A 14,880-nucleotide genomic window follows, 5' to 3' on the forward strand; every position below is an offset into this window, starting at 1 on the left:
CGAGCGGCGGCGGCGCCGCCGCCAAAGGAGGCGTCAGAGGCGGCCAATTTGTGCATGTTGCCTGCGTGGCCCTTCCTGCTTCTCCGAGGCCTCACGCAGGCCTGCCTTCGCAATCCTTCGATTTGGAGGGCCGAGTAGCGCAGCGTGCCCGACCTCAAACTGCGCACCTGAGAGCGTGCGGGCGCTCGCAGGCACCGCAATGATACTGCTGTTGTTGTACCCCCTATCAGACGTGTGCGTGGTCGGCGCTCTGTGCGCCAGGGCTGGCGCGCGCAGAGCGCCGGACATTTTGGCCGTCGAGGACTACTGCGAGTGGAAAAGGAAGGTTCTGACGGTCATTTGGTGGCTAGGTGCAGAGGCCAAGTCTTGCAAGGAATTCCAGAGTGGAAGGACGTGGCAACCTCATGCAGGGCAGGCAGGGCAGGGCAAGGAGGGGCAACTGAACTGCGGACGGGACGCAGTAATGGGGGCTAGCCAACGGCACGGTCAAGCCAGCCCCACACCTCCCGCTGCACCTCCTCCAGGCTGCCCGCCTCCCACAGCTGCGGCTGCCGCCTGAACACGTCGTGCGACGGCCCCAGCTCGTGCAGCAGCGTGTAACACATCGCGGCGTAGCTCAGGCTGACGCATAGGTCTGGGCTCCGCCGAGGCCAGCAGGCCGGCAGCTGCGTCGACGCTGCTGCTGCTGCTGCTGCAGTCACGCCACTGGCTCGCGGCGGCGCGACAGCGCCAGCTGCTGCCTCAGTTGGCTGCGGCAGCGCTGCGCGATAGGCTGCCAGGCAGGCCCGGGCTGCCTTGATATCGCACCTGCGAGAGCAGCGAGGGCAGAGGTGGGGCTCAAGACAGACAGGCTGCCAGCTCTGGTGCCAGTGCCCGCCGCGGGGACGGCCCCACTGCCAGGCTGGCCCATCCCCGGTGCGCTGCAGGTGCCCGCGGACTGTCACCCCAGGGCAGGCAGGCAGGCAGGCGGGTGGGCGGGCTCACCTGAGCGTGCGCAGCAGCAGCACCACAAAGTCCCAAAGCGGGTCCCCCTGCCCGCTATCTGCAAAGTCGATGAGCACGGCGGCGGCCGCCTGCGCGCTGCCGGCCGGCAGGCTGGAGCCATGCGGCGGCGGCGGCGGCTCGCCAGGCTGGCCAGCACCCTGGCCCTGCCACCCCTGCTGCTGCTGCTGCTGTGCGTCCAGCGGCGATGTGCAGCCCTGCTCCGCCAGCAGCCCGCCGCCAAGAAGCATGTTGCCTGCGGTAAGATCGCCATGCACCCAGGCGGGCATGCCGCCGCCGGCGCAGGCGCAAGTGCCGCCACCGCTGCTGCCGCAGCAGGGGCCATCTGCTGAGGCGGCTCCTGCCGCGGCGCTTTTGCTGCTTCCTCTGCTGGCGCTGAGACAGAGGCAGCCCACCAGCACGGCCGGGTCTGCGGGCAGGTAGGCATCCACCTGTGCCAGCAGCTGGGGCGGGAGCGAGCCCTCCTTGCGATGCACCTTGGCGGCATGCCGCCGCTGCCGCCGCACAAAGTCCACAAACGGCTGCCAGGCACGGCACCGGTGGCAGGCACTGGCCGACCCTCCTCCTGCTGCTGCCGCGTCCGCTCCTGCTGCTGCCGAGATTCGGTCAGCGCCTGGGCTCTGCTGGACTGCTTTCCAATTGCTGCCTAGCAGCGCGGCTCCCACTCGCGGAAACAGCTGCCGCAGCAGCAGGTGCTGGCGCTGCGCCAGCTGCTCCTGCTCCTGCTGCCGCCCTTCCTCAGCCTCCTTCCGCCGCATGTCCACGGTTCCGGCTGACGTGGAGTACACAATGCCATCCCGTGCTACCCAGGCGGTACAGCTGGGTGTACTGCTGGTAGTACCGCTGGCGCTGCAGCAGCCGCTAGTGCCGCCGGTGCCTGCCAGCGCATGTTGAGTAGTGCATGCACAGCTAAGAGCAGCTGTGGTGTGGGCAGCCGCAGCTGGCTCATTGGCAGCTGCACTTGTGTCCGTCGCAGGAGGCAGGGGCAGGCTGTGGAAGGCTGCCAGGCTGCCGCCGCCACCTCCATCCACTGATCATCCGTCAGCGCGTCCATGCAGCTGCTCAGGGTCACTCCCTGCGCCTTCCTGATGGCCAGGAACGGCGTGGGCTGCTGCCCTGCTGCTGCTGCTGCTGCTGCTGCTTCTGGGGGCGCCTTCTGTTCCATGTCACCAATGCTGGTGTCCAGCAGCCCCGCATACAACAGCTGGCTGGCAGCGCTGGCCCCACCGCTGACGCCTGCCAGGCTCAGGTAGGCCGCAATCTCCATGCAGCCCATGGCTGTGGCATGCGGCATGGTGGGTGGAAAGAACTTGAGGATGGCACCGGCCACCTGCAGCGGCGACAGCCAGCGGCGGCAGGCAGCAGCGTGAGAGCCATGCCTGTGAAGCAGCTCTGCGCCTGAATCAAACAACAAGCGAGTGTGTGTCATTCTGTGGCAGGCAGACAGACCGTGGGACAAAGAAGGTGAGCAAAAGCCAGCAGCAGCCTTGCCTCAAACACAAGGCACCAGCCCGTGGCCAGTGGCAGCAACTCGTGCCGGTGCTGCGGCGGCGGCAGCCCCGCCGCGTGGCACGCCGCCTCCAGGCTCAGCCGCCAGGCTGGCACGTCCGTCCACTGCTGCGCCAGCTGCCACACTTGAGAGTCTGGCTGCTGCCCTGGCGGCGGCCCCTGCTCTGCCTCCTGCTGCAGCAGCAGGCGCAGCCAGGGCCCTAGCAGGCTGTCCTTGCAGAAACCTAGCTCCAGCTCGGCCAGGTGCGCCACGGCTGCCTCTGCCGCCTCTGCCTCCTCTGCCTCCGCCTGCCGCTCCCTCTCAGCCGCCCGCTGCTCGCCGGCACCGCGCCGCCGCTTCTGCCGCCGCCCCTGCTTGCCACCTGCCAAGCGACGCTTGGCTGGGATCCTGCCATTCATGCCTGGCCCTGGCTGCTGCTGCTCTGCTGGCTCTGCTGCCGCCATGACCTGCTGCTTGCCGACCCCCAGTTTCTGGCCGTGTTCCAGGTGGGCCAGGTAGGCGGGCACAAGGTGGGGATCAAACATGGAGCCTGCGGGACAGGCAGCGCGCAGCGGAGCACAGGGGCAGTGCACCTTGATGCTCTCCACGATCGGGAAGAGCAGCGTGCCAGGGTGTCAGCCGGCCACCGTGATCACCACAGCAAGCTGGACCATCCATCCGACGTAAGGCAGCACAGCGCAGCAGGCAGCGCCCCACGCGCCAGCTAAACCGCGCACGCACCCGCGCCCAGCGCCTGCCACTGCACCGCCGCCGCCAGGTTGGCGGGGCTCACAAAATTCTGGGTCACAGCCACTGTCATCTCCAGGTTGAGAACGCAGTGCCACCAGCCTGCAGCAGGGGAGAGGCGTGCAGCGGGGGGTAGCTGGCTTTGAAGGCTCAGGGTGAAGGGGAGCTGGTGTGGTGGGTAGGCGTGCACCGCGCAGCTGCCAGCTGCATGGCACGACCAGCACAGCACATGGCCAGGGCCGCCTCAGGGGTTCACCTGCGGGGAGGAAGATGGTATCGCCTGGGTTCTGCAGTACCTCCAGCGGCTTCTGCTCAGCTGCCAGCTGAGGGTACACCTCGAGGTACCACTGCAGCGAGGTGGGCGCCTGCAGGCAGCACGGGGAGAAGGCAGGGAGGGATCCAGTGCATCAAAGAGGGAGGGAAAGGCGCACGGTAGCTGCTGTCGGCAGCCCGCGCATCGCTCAATGCCCAAAGCGTGGCAGTGCCAGCCGGCCTTCGAGCAGCCATCGTGCCAGCCGAGCGTCACAGCTGCATCGTCAACCCTCCAGCCACCCGCCCACCCTGCCAGCAGCAACCTTGCTGCCCATCTCCCAAAACCCGCCCCACCTCGAAGGCTGGGGACCCGTCTGCGTCGATGCTGACCTCCACACCGGGCGGTACACGGCCAGGCGGGTACAGCGCCCACCGCTTGCGGCCTGAGAGCAAGGGGGTGGGTGGAGTGACGCGTGAATTGGAAGGCAGGAGACACTGGAGGGGCAAGCTGCGACGAGGCGGAGCGGTCCAGCTCCATTCAGCTGGCAGCAGGTCAACCACAGAATCCCCGACGCGCAGCGCAGTGACTCCACAGGCCCCCACCTGCCAGCAGCGTGTTCCATGCTGAGGTGGCGGAGGGGTCCACGTGCCAGCTGGCACCGCTGCGCGCGGGGCCCGCCACCAGCCACCTGCAAGCGTGCGAAGGGCGGGAGCGATGAAGAGCATCAAGACCATCATTGCGGCCCGAAACCAGAGCGGCCAGCTGCGTCTCCCGGGACCCAGCCAGCTCTAGCAACCCCAAAACGCCGCACCGCCAGGCCTCGCGCCGCGGGCCCAGGCAGGCAAAGAGGTCGTGGCGAAAGATGTGGGGCACATGGTACTGCAGCAGCAGCTCAGGTACCGCCTCCCCAAACGACCTGCAGCAGGCAGGAGCTGTGTATGTGTGTGTGGTTTGTGGGGTCCTGACAACGCACATCCCTGTGAGGTGCACCTCGGGCGCGGCAGCCTGCTGCAGCGGCCCGGGCGAGCGAGGCGCCTGCCAGCCAGGCCGCTCATGGAGGCAGGCAGGCGGCGGGGGCGAGGCTAGCGGGCGACTGGGCTAGCTGATGTCAGCATGGGTGCTGCAGGGGCTCACGGGTCGAAAACATACAGAGGCTCCTCGTCTGCCTGCTGCGCCGCATAAGCAAGGTAGTCCGCCAGGCGCATGCGGGTGCGGCCTGCGGCGCCGGGAGGAGCCGCCGGAGCGGCGAGGCTGTGCTGCTGAGCGAGGCGCAGATGCTGCATGCAGGTGTTGCGTCCAGCGGCTGGGCCTGCTGCCCCGGCCCTCCACAGCGGCAGGCCATCGTCCTGCATCCTGCATCCTAAGCCAGCCATACTGGCAAGCAAGCAATTCTGAAGCCACCACCCAGCGCACCCCCGGTGAGGAAGGGCTTGGAGACTTTGACCAGGCGGTCTCCATAGACCTTCGCCAGGCGGGCAGGCTGCCAGGCCTCCAAGCTGCCGCCTGCACAGAGGGGCCGGCGGGCCGGCAGACGTGGGATGCGGAGCGGGGCGGCAGGCGACCACAGCTGGCCAGGCAGGCCGGCAGGATCCCGGCGCCAGATGCAGCAAGGGCGTCGTTGTCGCAGCGCGTGCGCTGCAGCGCTCCCACTCCCTCGGCCCGCAATGCTGCCCCGCTCCTGCCGGCTCTCACCGGCCCAGCTGGCTGCCAGCCCTGCCAGCATGACCGGCTGGGCTGGCCGCTCGAACCGCGCTTCAAACTCTGCTGGCGCCATGCCGCCGGCGTCAGGGATGTATGGAATGCTGCCTGGCAGCGGCGCTGCTGCTGACACGCCAATGGTGGGTGCTGCTGCTCCGTTGGGCGCAGCGCTGCCAGCGGCAGCAGCCTGCACTGCAGCGGTGCTGTCGCCGGCGGGCTGCGGCACCGGCAGGAAGGTGCTGAGGTCGACGTGGCAGCGGTACCATCGTCTGCGGTACAGAAGCGGTTCAATGTGAGCAGCACGCGCGCCAGCACCGTGGCCTCGCCCGTCGCCCAGGCAGGAGCAGGTGTGCCTGCCTGCCGCTGCCCGAGGCTCACCTGTACAGCACCGCCGATGTGAAGCCTGGCACCTGAGCCAGCGGCACCAGCTCCGCCGCAGTCAGCTCAGAGCGCTTGCAGGCGGGGTGGTAGGCCATGTAGGTGGCACGCCAGGAGCCCTGACAGGGGTGGGCACTTGGCAAGGGCTGCTCAGCGAAGCTGGCGGCAGGAAGCGGAGGCAGCCACCTCGGCGGCGGCGCCGGCGAGCACCTGGCAACCAACCCAAGTTGGAGCAGGCGGATCATTGCGGCTGCATTTCGCACTGATCGGTCATCAGCACAGCCCTCACCCGGTAGGCAAAGGGCCGGGAGCAGCGGTCTAGGTGCTTTTGCAGCCAGAGCGGCTCCTCACAGACCAGGATGCGCATCAGCTTGGAGGTCTGAGCCAGCACAAGTAGCTCCCGCACATCCAGCGAGTGCAGCAGGTAGCAGACGAGCTCATCGGGAAACGCGGCAAAGGCTCCCAAGCCCGATCGCGGATCGGGCCCCTGCTGCTGCATACCGATCAACAGAAGTCATACGAGGGTGTCTGGGAGATCTGGACGTGTGTCTCCTGCCACCTCGGCGCCAGGCTGGCGGCGCCTCTCTCGCATTCCCTCAGCTACCAGGCACAGTTGCCCTTGCAGCACATCCTGAGCTGCTCTTTACAGCATTCAGGGAGCTGCCTGCACATGTCTTGCGCTGCGCCAGCCACGAAGGCGGTGTACACACTCGGGCACGCTCAGCGGCGGCCAGAGCGCGAGGAGTGCAGCGGGCGCCAGCCTCGCGCGCTCAGCATCTCCTCCTGCTGCGCCTCCTCCTCAGCATTCACCGGAACGTAGGGTATCGCTGCCGGCCGCCGCTTCTCGCGCTGCCCCTCATACGGCGCCGGCAGCGGCTCTGGCGGCAGCGGGTTGTGCGGCCCACGGGGCGCCTCACGCCGCCGCGCTTCTACCAGGCTCGAGGCCTCGGTGCTCTCCTCCCCATGCCCGGGCGCAGCGATGTGCGGGAGCTCTTCCACCTCACACACCGGCGGCTCCTGCCACGGCAGCTGCTCCACCATGCAAAGCGGGGCACGCGGCTGCTCAGCCGGCTGCCGCCGATGCCAGGGAGGCGGCGCGGCCAGGGAGGCGCCTGCCACGGCACCTGTGGGCACCTGCTCCCTGTCGCGCCTCCAGGGTGGCGCCGCCGCCTGCTGAGCCTGCTGTGCCGGCTGCGGCGGCGACCCCCTGGGCGCCTGCCGATCCAAGCTCTTGGGCTGGCTGCTCCCCCGCGCCCCGCCCTGCCGCGAGCGCTTCGCGTCCCGCTCCTGGCCCGCCTCCCGGCGCCGCGGCGGCGGCCTGTGCTGCTGCGGCAGCGCCTGCCGCTGCTGCGCGGCGGGCTGCGCCGCGGGCTGAGAGTTTGCTGCTGCACTGGTCTCAGAAGGATCTCCCCAGCGAGACCTCCGCTTCCTGCCAGCCGCCTCTGGTGGGCTGCTTGCCGCCATGCGAGCAGGAGCCATCGACGCCGCGGCCGCAGGCGGCGATGCAGGCGGCAGCGCCGCCTCTGCTGGTAAGCGCTCCGCCGCCGCCGCTGCCGCTGCTGCTGCTGCCTGCGCTGCTGCTGCCTGGGCTGCTGCCGATGGCGGCGTCGGTGCTATTGGTGCAGCCTGTGATGCTGTGGGCGACTGAGGTGCTGCCGGCACCGCAGCTGCGGCAGACACCACAGGTGGCGGCGGCGGCGGCGGGGCCTCCTCCTCCTCCTGCTTCACCCTCACCAAAGCCGTTGGATCTTGGATCGGCTGCGTGACTGGCTCCCCTGCTGCTGCATTCTGCCGTCCCTGCTGCTGCTGCTGCTGCTGCTGCAATGCCGCCGCACTGCCAGTGAGGCCCTCTGCGGGCTGCGGCTGCTGCGCGCCTACATTCAGCGCCGCCACCGCCTTTCCTGCGCCAGGCCTCGCTGCCGGCCCAGCCGCTGCTGCCGTCGCTGCTGTGCTGGCATCGGCCGCCTCCTGCAGCTGCTGCAGCAGCTGCTGCATCAACGGGCGCTCTGCCTTGGGCAGGAAGGCGGCAAAGGCATCCAGCAGGGCCGGGTGCGGCTGCAGCAGCGGCAGCGCCTGCGCCAGCAGCCGCCCCACGTCCCTGCTCTCTTTGTAGGCCCTGAGCTCTCCGCGCACAGCCTGGAACTGGTCCTGCGCAGGACAGCAGCGGGACCAGCAGCGGGACCGCCGCCCGCTCGATGGATCAGTGCTCACGCTTGCAGCGGGAAGCGGCAGCAGCCAAGCGGTTGGCGGGCAGCCTGGCAGGCTGTCCGCCCTGGCCTGGCGCCCCGCCTGGCCTGCCTGCGCCCCACCTGCGTCAGCGTGGCCTTGAGCTGCGCCAGGTACGTGCTGGCGGTCTCATGCTGGGCATCCTTGTCCCCTGCTGCCGCACGCTCCCACTCCTGCTGCCGCTGCTCGGCGGGCGTGCTAATGGCGGTGGGGCCGGCGTGGGCGCTCCTCACCGACTCCTGGCGCTGCAGCACGCTGCCCTCGTGGCTGGCGCTGGGGGCTGGCACCGCTGCGGCCGCGGCTGGCGCGACGTCGCCGGCGGCGGGGAGCGCAGCAGGCGCGTCCGCCTGGCCTGCAGGCTGCGCCACCTCCGCTCCCGCCGAGGCGTGGCCCACGGCGTCGCTGTTGCGGCTGGGGGCTATGGTGGATCCGGCCTTCACCGCCGCTATCGACATGCGCAGCTTCTTGAACATCGGAGAGTCCCGCAGCGCCCGCGTGCCGCGCACCTGACCCGTGCGCGCCGTCTGCTGCGTCTGCTGCGAGGCCGCAGGCTGCGGCGGCGCGCGTGCCGCCGCCGCCGCCTCCCGGCGTCGCAGCGCCTCCAGCTGCGCGGCCTGGCGCTGCCGCTCCTGCTGCCGCCTGATGTCGTCGGCCGACAGCGGGCGCTGCGCTGCACGCGGGCCGTTGGCTGCCGCCGGCAGCGACCAGAAGCCGCGCACCGCAGGCTGCTGCATGCCGGCGCCGGGAGCGGGCGCTTGCGGGGCAGCGCCGCCGCCGCCATTCTTTCCCACGGCTACCAGCTCTGCCCCGGCCGGAGGCTGCCCTGCAGGGCTGCTGGCTGCCGGCTGCCCGGATGGGGCCTGCGTCTGCTGCTGGGGTGGCGGCGGTGGCGGTGGCGGCGGCACGCCCGATTGCGCGGCGCCAGCCGCAGCCACAGCCGTCGCCTCGCCGCCGCGGTGGCCAAGCAGCTGCTGCCAGGCGTGGTGCAGGCTGGCCGCTGCCTCTGCCGCTGCAGGGTGCTTGTGCTGCTGCAGCTGGCGCACGGCACGCTGCAGGCTGAGGCTGCCGCGGAGCAGCGGCGCCTGCAGCGGGAGGCCGGCCAGCGCCAGCAGTACGTCCCGCAGCATCGTGTACTGCCCCTGCTGCCTGGCAGCTTCCAGCCACTCCTCCAGAGTGGTCAGGAAACCGCCTGCAGGCGCAGAAAGGACATGGAACAGCAGGGACGGCGGTCGGGCCGCGCTCCCGTGCAACCACCACTGGTAAAAGCGGCGCCAAGCGGCCGGGGTGCATGGCGACGCAGCGGCGGCAGCCCAGCTGCCAACCCCAGGCGCCTGCCCGCGCACTCACCCGTGGCCACAAGCTTTGCCCGGATCGTGGGCCGGCTGGCGGCCACAGCCAGTGCCGCCTCGCAGCGCACCACATTGCTGACCAGCCCCGACATAAACGACACAAACTGGCCTGGAGCAGCACAGGGCGGCGGCAGCCAAGCAGCCAAGCAAACGATTGATCGCGAAGCCAGCGGCAGACCGACGATGGCTGGCCAGCCATCCAAGCACGGGAAAGCGGCGGCAGGCGTGCGCGCTGCGTTGTTGCACAGCTTGAACGGCACTGCAGCCTGGGTGCTTGCCTATGACGGTCGCGTCTCGCAGCCCGCCGCCAGCATCCAGCATCCCCTGCAGCCTGCTGCTGGCCGCGGTCCGCGCCGCTTCGGCCGCCGCCATCGCCGCTCGCGCTGCTGCGTGTGCGGCGGTCACGTCCTGGGGTGGCGCTGGCCCTGCGCCTGGGTTGGCCGAGGCTGCTGCGGCGGCGGCAGCTGCGGCGGCGGCGGCAGCCCGCTTTGAAGCCCGCCGCCAGACCTTCTTGGCGCCGCGATCCAGCTGCTGAAAGAACTCCAAGGCCTGGTCTGTGGTGCATCCGTCCGTCTTGGCTGCCACGGCTGCGGCCTCGGCCACGGTCAGGCTGTCTTTAACAGAGTAGAGCTGCAGTGTGTGCACGCATAGGCAGGGGGGGCAGGTTGAGAGTGAAGCTGGGTTGTGTGGTACCAGAGAGCAGGGCAGGTACCAGGCAGGCCAGCCAGCTGCACTGCATCAAGAGATCACAGGCTGTGATCCAGCCCTTGCCTGCCGCAGCATGTCCTCTGCCTGCTGCACAGCGTCGGCTGGCGGCGGCGCCGATCGGCCATCGCCGCGGCGGCCAGGCGCGCCTTGCGCCCCGTGCATGCCCGCCGTCTCGCTGTTGCCGCCCAAGCAAGACGTGGGCGGCTTCTGGGCCCCGCCGAGGCAGCCGGGAGCGAGAAACACTCAAAACAAGCTTTGCCCTTCGCCCTAAGGGGCAGCTGGGGCCCGCCCGGCAGGCGTCAAGTGCAACCGAGATTGATGAGCCCCCTGGAGACCTCGCCCTGAGGATGTGCATGAGGGCTGAGCTGGAGGGCGCTGAGAATGCCCCGCCATTGGCAGCAGCCCCACTGCGCTCCCGGCCTGCCACACTCTTACGATCGGTTATTCTGTTGCGATCCACCGTTTCACGGCACACCTGGTGCATTCCAGCGGCGAACCATGTTGGCAGCACAGCGGATGGCCCTCCGTGGGGCCGCTCTGGGTCTCTACAACATTGAAGTGGCTGCCGCGGCGCAGTTGCAGCAGGCCAGGGGCAACATGGTCCCGGTGAGAGGTGCCCTGTTGTCTGCCCTCGCAGGCCGGCCCTCCCCGCGTCGCAGCGAGCTGCTGAAACTGTTGGTATGCACCTGCCATGCAGGTGGTGATTGAGAGCACCAGCCGGGGGGAGCGCGCCTTCGACATCTACTCCCGCCTCCTGCGGGAACGCATAGTTTGCGTGAACGGCCCCATTGACGACCACCTCAGCAACCTGATTGTGGCCCAGCTGCTGTACCTGGAGAGCGAGAACCCCGAGAAGCCGGTGGGTGGGCGGTGGGTGGGCGGGTGGTGGCCGCTGCTCCGGGCGGCTGCAGTGAAGGCTGCGCCCGTCCATGCCTGGTATCTTCAGTGCTGTGCTGCACTATGCACTCCTCACCACCATACTGCCATGGCCGAGCCGGTGCCAGGTCCGTGCCCGCCTCCTGCCATGCACCCCTTTCCCTTCCCCCCTTTTCCTTTGCCGCTGAGCAAGCCGCCGCCCCCTCTTTCCTCTGCAGATCAGCCTGTACATCAATTCCCCAGGGGGCGTGGTGACTGCTGGGCTGGCCATCTACGATACCATGCAGTACATCCGCTGCCCCGTGGGCACGCTGGCGGTGGGGCAGGCCGCCTCCATGGCCTCCCTGCTGCTGGCGGCGGGCGAGGCGGGGCAGCGGCGCTCGCTGCCGCACAGGTGCGCGGGGCGCCGCCGGGCCGGGCGCTGCGGCTGCTGGGGCGGGAGGCGCGGTGCTGGCCGCAGCCGCAGGGCCAGGGCACACGACCTCCCACCCCGGAGCAGCCGGCAAGTTCGCACGAGCATCTCATGCTGCCTGCAACTCCGCTCCCACCCCTCGTCATCTCCCCGCGAGGCCCGCCGCCCCACCCACTTCCCACCCACCTCGCTCCCACCCACCTTGCTGCCAGCACACTCCCCGGGCACCTGTGCCCCTCCCTCCCGCGCCGCACCCCGCTGCAGCCGCGTCATGGTGCACCAGCCCTCTGGCGGCGCCCGGGGCCAGGCCACCGACATTGCCATCGCCGCCAAGGAGATCCTCAAGATGCGGGAGCTGCTCAACGGCCTGTACGTGAAGCACACGGGGCAGACCGCGCAGCGCGTGGGTGAGTTTATTTTAAGGCACGAAGTTGCCGCCAGCCGCACGGGCTGCGCGGGGCTCGACGGGCTGTCGAGCGGCTGCGGTTGGAGAGGGGTTTGTCACGGTGCGGGAGCATGCTCGTCCTGTGGCTCTGGCTGGGGCCCCTGCGGCGCCCAGCCCCTCACCACTCGTGCCCCCGGCTTTGCCAGACACAAGCAGACGCACCGACGTGCGCCCTGCCCCATTTCTCCAGCCCGTCTTCTCTCTGCTCCCTTTGCTACATGCTCGCACGCCCTCTTGTGACAACGCTCATGCGCAGTCCCTCTTCCACCCGTGCCCCTGTGCTGCAGAGGAGGTGCTGGAACGTGACTTTTTCATGTCGGCGCCAGAGGCCCGGGAGTTTGGCATCGTGGATGAGGTGATCGAGCAGCGGCCGGCGGGGGAGGCCGAGGCGCTGCTGGCCAGCGCGGCGGCCGCCAAGCTGTTCTGAGGCGCCAAGCTGTTTTCAGGCACCGCCGTCGTGCGCTGGGGGCGCTCCCGTTGCGACCACTGTGTGCTGCTTGTACTCCCGTTCTCCCCTGTATCACTGGCATGCCTATGTAATCAGCACTGATCGGCAGCTGTCTGGTCTGGCTGATGAGGCCTGCCGGAACAGGAGGCACACCTCTTGGGACCACCTGAGGCGGGGCGCGCACGGCGCGCCTGCTGGGCCGATCTGCCTGCTGGTGCGCATGAACCACGGCCGATCGACACATCACATTGCAGACAATCCGCATATGCTCTCAGGCATCAGGAGCTTGCGGGCAGTGCGGGCGAGCCGGCCATCTGCTCGTGGCCATAGCTCGAGCGGGCCTCGGAACCACTGAGAGCGCTCGCTTGTGGCAGAGGTGGACGCCTGGTGAGGGAGCAGCGACCTCCGCGGGCGGCTGGTGGCCGCCTGCAGCTGCTTTACTCGCCGCCCCGCCCGCCCACCTGCGGCGCAGGGCTTTGATCATGAGCTTACTGGGCTCCCGGAACCCCCCGATGGCAACAACCAGCATCCCTGTGCTGGTCCGTCGTCTGCGCAGCAGTGCAGGAGTCAGGGCGGTGGAGGCAGCCAAGGAGCTGGCGGGCCGCTCATACACCAGCGCCGCCGACAGTTCAGCCATCATTGATGCGGGCGGCCTTCCGGTGCTGCTGCAGCACCTCACCAGCAGCCACAGCAGCGCGTATTTGCGAGAGATGGCAGTGATAATTTTGTCCGGCCTTGCCTCGCCTGACAGCAACGCAGCCATTGCAGCAGCGGGCACCATCCCCGTGCTGGTGCAATACCTGCGCAGCACCAGGCGCAGGATCGGGCAAGCAGCGGCATTTGCGGTGCTCTGCAGCGTGGCCAAGGGCAGCCCTGAAAGAAAGGCAGCGATTGCAGCGGCGGGCGCCGTTCCTGTGCTGATCCAACTCCTGGATAGCGACAACAGCAAGGATATGCAGGCGGCAGCAGCAGAGTTGTTGCGCACTCTCACTGACAGCAGCCCCGCCAGTTCTGCGGCCATCACAGCTGCTGGCGCCATCCCAATGATTGTTCAGCACCTCAGCAGCAGCGCCTGTGAGGAAGTGCAGGAGTACTTAGCTGGGACACTGCGCAATTTGGCCTTCTGCCCTGACAGCCGCCCAGCCATTGTAGCCGCTGGTGGAATCCCGGCCCTGGTGCAGTGCCTGCAAAGTCGCCAGCGTAACGAGGCTTTCACTGAGGCAGTAGCCACGGGGCTGCTATTCCTAGCCATTGACAACCGTGATGACAGCGCAGCCGTCGCAGCTGCTGGCGGGGTCCCTGTCCTGCAGCAGCTTCTGTGCAGCCACCCGAGCGAGGCGGTACGCACCGCTACAGCTTCCACACTGCGAAGCATGCTTGACAGCGGCCAGGCTGCGGCTGTGCTGCTCAATCCTGAGAGCGCAGCGGGAGCGAGTGCAGCGCCGTCGTCAGCATGCGCACCACCTGCAGCGGGGGTGGCGGCAGTGGATGCCGAAGCTGCGGCAGAGCCCGCTGCACCTGCTGGCCCAAGTGCAGCTGGTCCCAGGGTGTGCGCGTCTCCTGGGTGTGGCAACACGCGAGGCCTGCGCCGCTGTGGCGGGTGAGCGGTGGCCCTGGCTGCAGAGGCGCAGAGGCTGTCAGGCAGCCTCAGCTCTGCCCATGGGATGGTGTGAGGCTTGCCTGCCATGACTCATGCTCTCGTGCCCTGCCCCGCCTGCCTTTCGCATGCAGGTGCCGGGCTGTGAGGTACTGCAGCGAGGCCTGCTGCCATGCGCACTGGCGAGCCCACAAGCCAGAGTGCCGGCACCTGAGTGCCGCTGCGGCTGCTGCACAGTCCTAGCCTCACCCGTTGGAGGTGCACCACCAAACGGTTCCAGCTGCTGCTTCGGGATGATGCTGACCAGTGAGGGCAGCTGCCCAGTAGTTTGCAAGTTTTTGCGACGAAGCCGCAGGATGAAGATGAACAATCTGTCGATGCATGCTGTGGTTACGTGTATAGAATGCATGTCCTCTGCGAGGGGCTGGACAGAGCCCTCCCTGTGCACAGCGCCTGTAACACCAGCCTTGGCAGTTGGGCATTCGGCGTGGTGGCACACCAGCTCCTGCTGCTGGGTAGTCGGACCATGTACAGGTTAAGGATTCAGCTCATACAAGGCAGACTTGACAACCTCAGGGGCGGTGCTCGTACTCGTACAGAATTCCTGCACCCGGCGGGGGTTGGCCTTGCGGCTGAGACGCCGGGCAAAAACGGGGGGCTACAAGCAGTGAATTGCGGGTGGGGGTAACAAATGGGGAGACAAACAGCTCATGGGGTGGGAATTGAAGGGCAGGGAGGCTAGCTACATCATGGGTGGCTTGGAATCAGCGGCAGCGCTGGGGCTGCTACGCTTGCATCGTACAGCTGACAGCCGCGTGCGTGCGGCTGTGAAGGAAGCGGCTGCCGCTGCGCAGCAGAACGAGGTGGTCGATGCCGCGCTGGCTTGCCTGCACCTCGGCGGCGCAAGCTGCGGGAGAGGGCTCCAGCAGGGGCAGCACGCCTGCAGCGGCACCAGGCGGCATGCCAGATCAGTGCTGCATGCCAGCTGTGCAAAACAAGCTTGGCAGGCAGCAGGCCGAGTGTGCAGGTGCGTGCTCTGCCTCTTTCAACAGGCACAGCAGCTGCCGCCCCTGCGCCCAGGCAACACACGCACAGCAGCGCCCCACCTGCTTCACTCCTCATCGCTGCACTCGTGCAGCAGCGGGGGGGCCTCCTCCTCCTCCTCCTCCTCACTGCGATCGTGCTTGCCGTGGTGAGGTGGGTGGGGAGGCGGCGGCATGGGAGGAGGGGGTCCCGGCGGTGCAGGGAAGGC

General features: G+C 68.6%; 5 protein-coding genes across 5 annotated transcripts in view; 2 read left to right on the forward strand and 3 right to left on the reverse strand.

The window, feature by feature from the left end:
- Positions 1-470: 470 nt before the first annotated feature.
- Positions 471-6,066, reverse strand: CHLNCDRAFT_144771 (hypothetical protein; the record flags this gene model as incomplete). Its single annotated transcript, XM_005848365.1, has 14 exons — positions 471-807; positions 985-1,851; positions 2,034-2,332; positions 2,503-3,041; positions 3,233-3,340; positions 3,495-3,603; positions 3,845-3,933; positions 4,094-4,179; positions 4,303-4,407; positions 4,626-4,707; positions 4,905-4,994; positions 5,184-5,458; positions 5,568-5,686; positions 5,857-6,066. The coding sequence occupies 14 exons, from the start codon at positions 6,064-6,066 to the stop codon at positions 471-473; spliced, it is 3,315 nt and encodes a 1,104-aa protein (XP_005848427.1).
- A 221-nt stretch (positions 6,067-6,287) lies between these two features.
- CHLNCDRAFT_144772 (hypothetical protein) lies at positions 6,288-10,334 on the reverse strand (the record flags this gene model as incomplete). The annotated part of the gene is made up of 5 exons (XM_005848366.1): positions 6,288-7,715; positions 7,877-8,982; positions 9,141-9,251; positions 9,403-9,772; positions 10,326-10,334. The coding sequence occupies 5 exons, from the start codon at positions 10,332-10,334 to the stop codon at positions 6,288-6,290; spliced, it is 3,024 nt and encodes a 1,007-aa protein (XP_005848428.1).
- A 113-nt stretch (positions 10,335-10,447) lies between these two features.
- CHLNCDRAFT_56121 (hypothetical protein) lies at positions 10,448-12,010 on the forward strand (the record flags this gene model as incomplete). The annotated part of the gene is made up of 5 exons (XM_005848174.1): positions 10,448-10,456; positions 10,548-10,709; positions 10,945-11,120; positions 11,403-11,545; positions 11,871-12,010. 5 exons carry the CDS (start codon positions 10,448-10,450, stop codon positions 12,008-12,010), a joined length of 630 nt encoding a protein of 209 aa, XP_005848236.1.
- Positions 12,011-12,543: 533 nt separating this feature from the next.
- Positions 12,544-13,235, forward strand: CHLNCDRAFT_144774 (hypothetical protein; the record flags this gene model as incomplete). Its single annotated transcript, XM_005848175.1, has 2 exons — positions 12,544-13,105; positions 13,213-13,235. 2 exons carry the CDS (start codon positions 12,544-12,546, stop codon positions 13,233-13,235), a joined length of 585 nt encoding a protein of 194 aa, XP_005848237.1.
- A 1,178-nt stretch (positions 13,236-14,413) lies between these two features.
- Positions 14,414-14,880, reverse strand: part of CHLNCDRAFT_144775 (hypothetical protein) — a gene marked incomplete at both ends in the record, with an annotated part of 2,136 nt that continues 1,669 nt past the window's right edge. The window contains one exon of the mRNA XM_005848367.1: positions 14,414-14,568. Coding sequence (XP_005848429.1) covers positions 14,414-14,568 — 155 coding nt within the window. The remainder of the gene's footprint in view (positions 14,569-14,880) is intronic.

The sequence above is a fragment of the Chlorella variabilis genome (assembly GCF_000147415.1).
Source record: "Chlorella variabilis unplaced genomic scaffold CHLNCscaffold_8, whole genome shotgun sequence".
Classification (NCBI taxonomy): domain Eukaryota; kingdom Viridiplantae; phylum Chlorophyta; class Trebouxiophyceae; order Chlorellales; family Chlorellaceae; genus Chlorella; species Chlorella variabilis.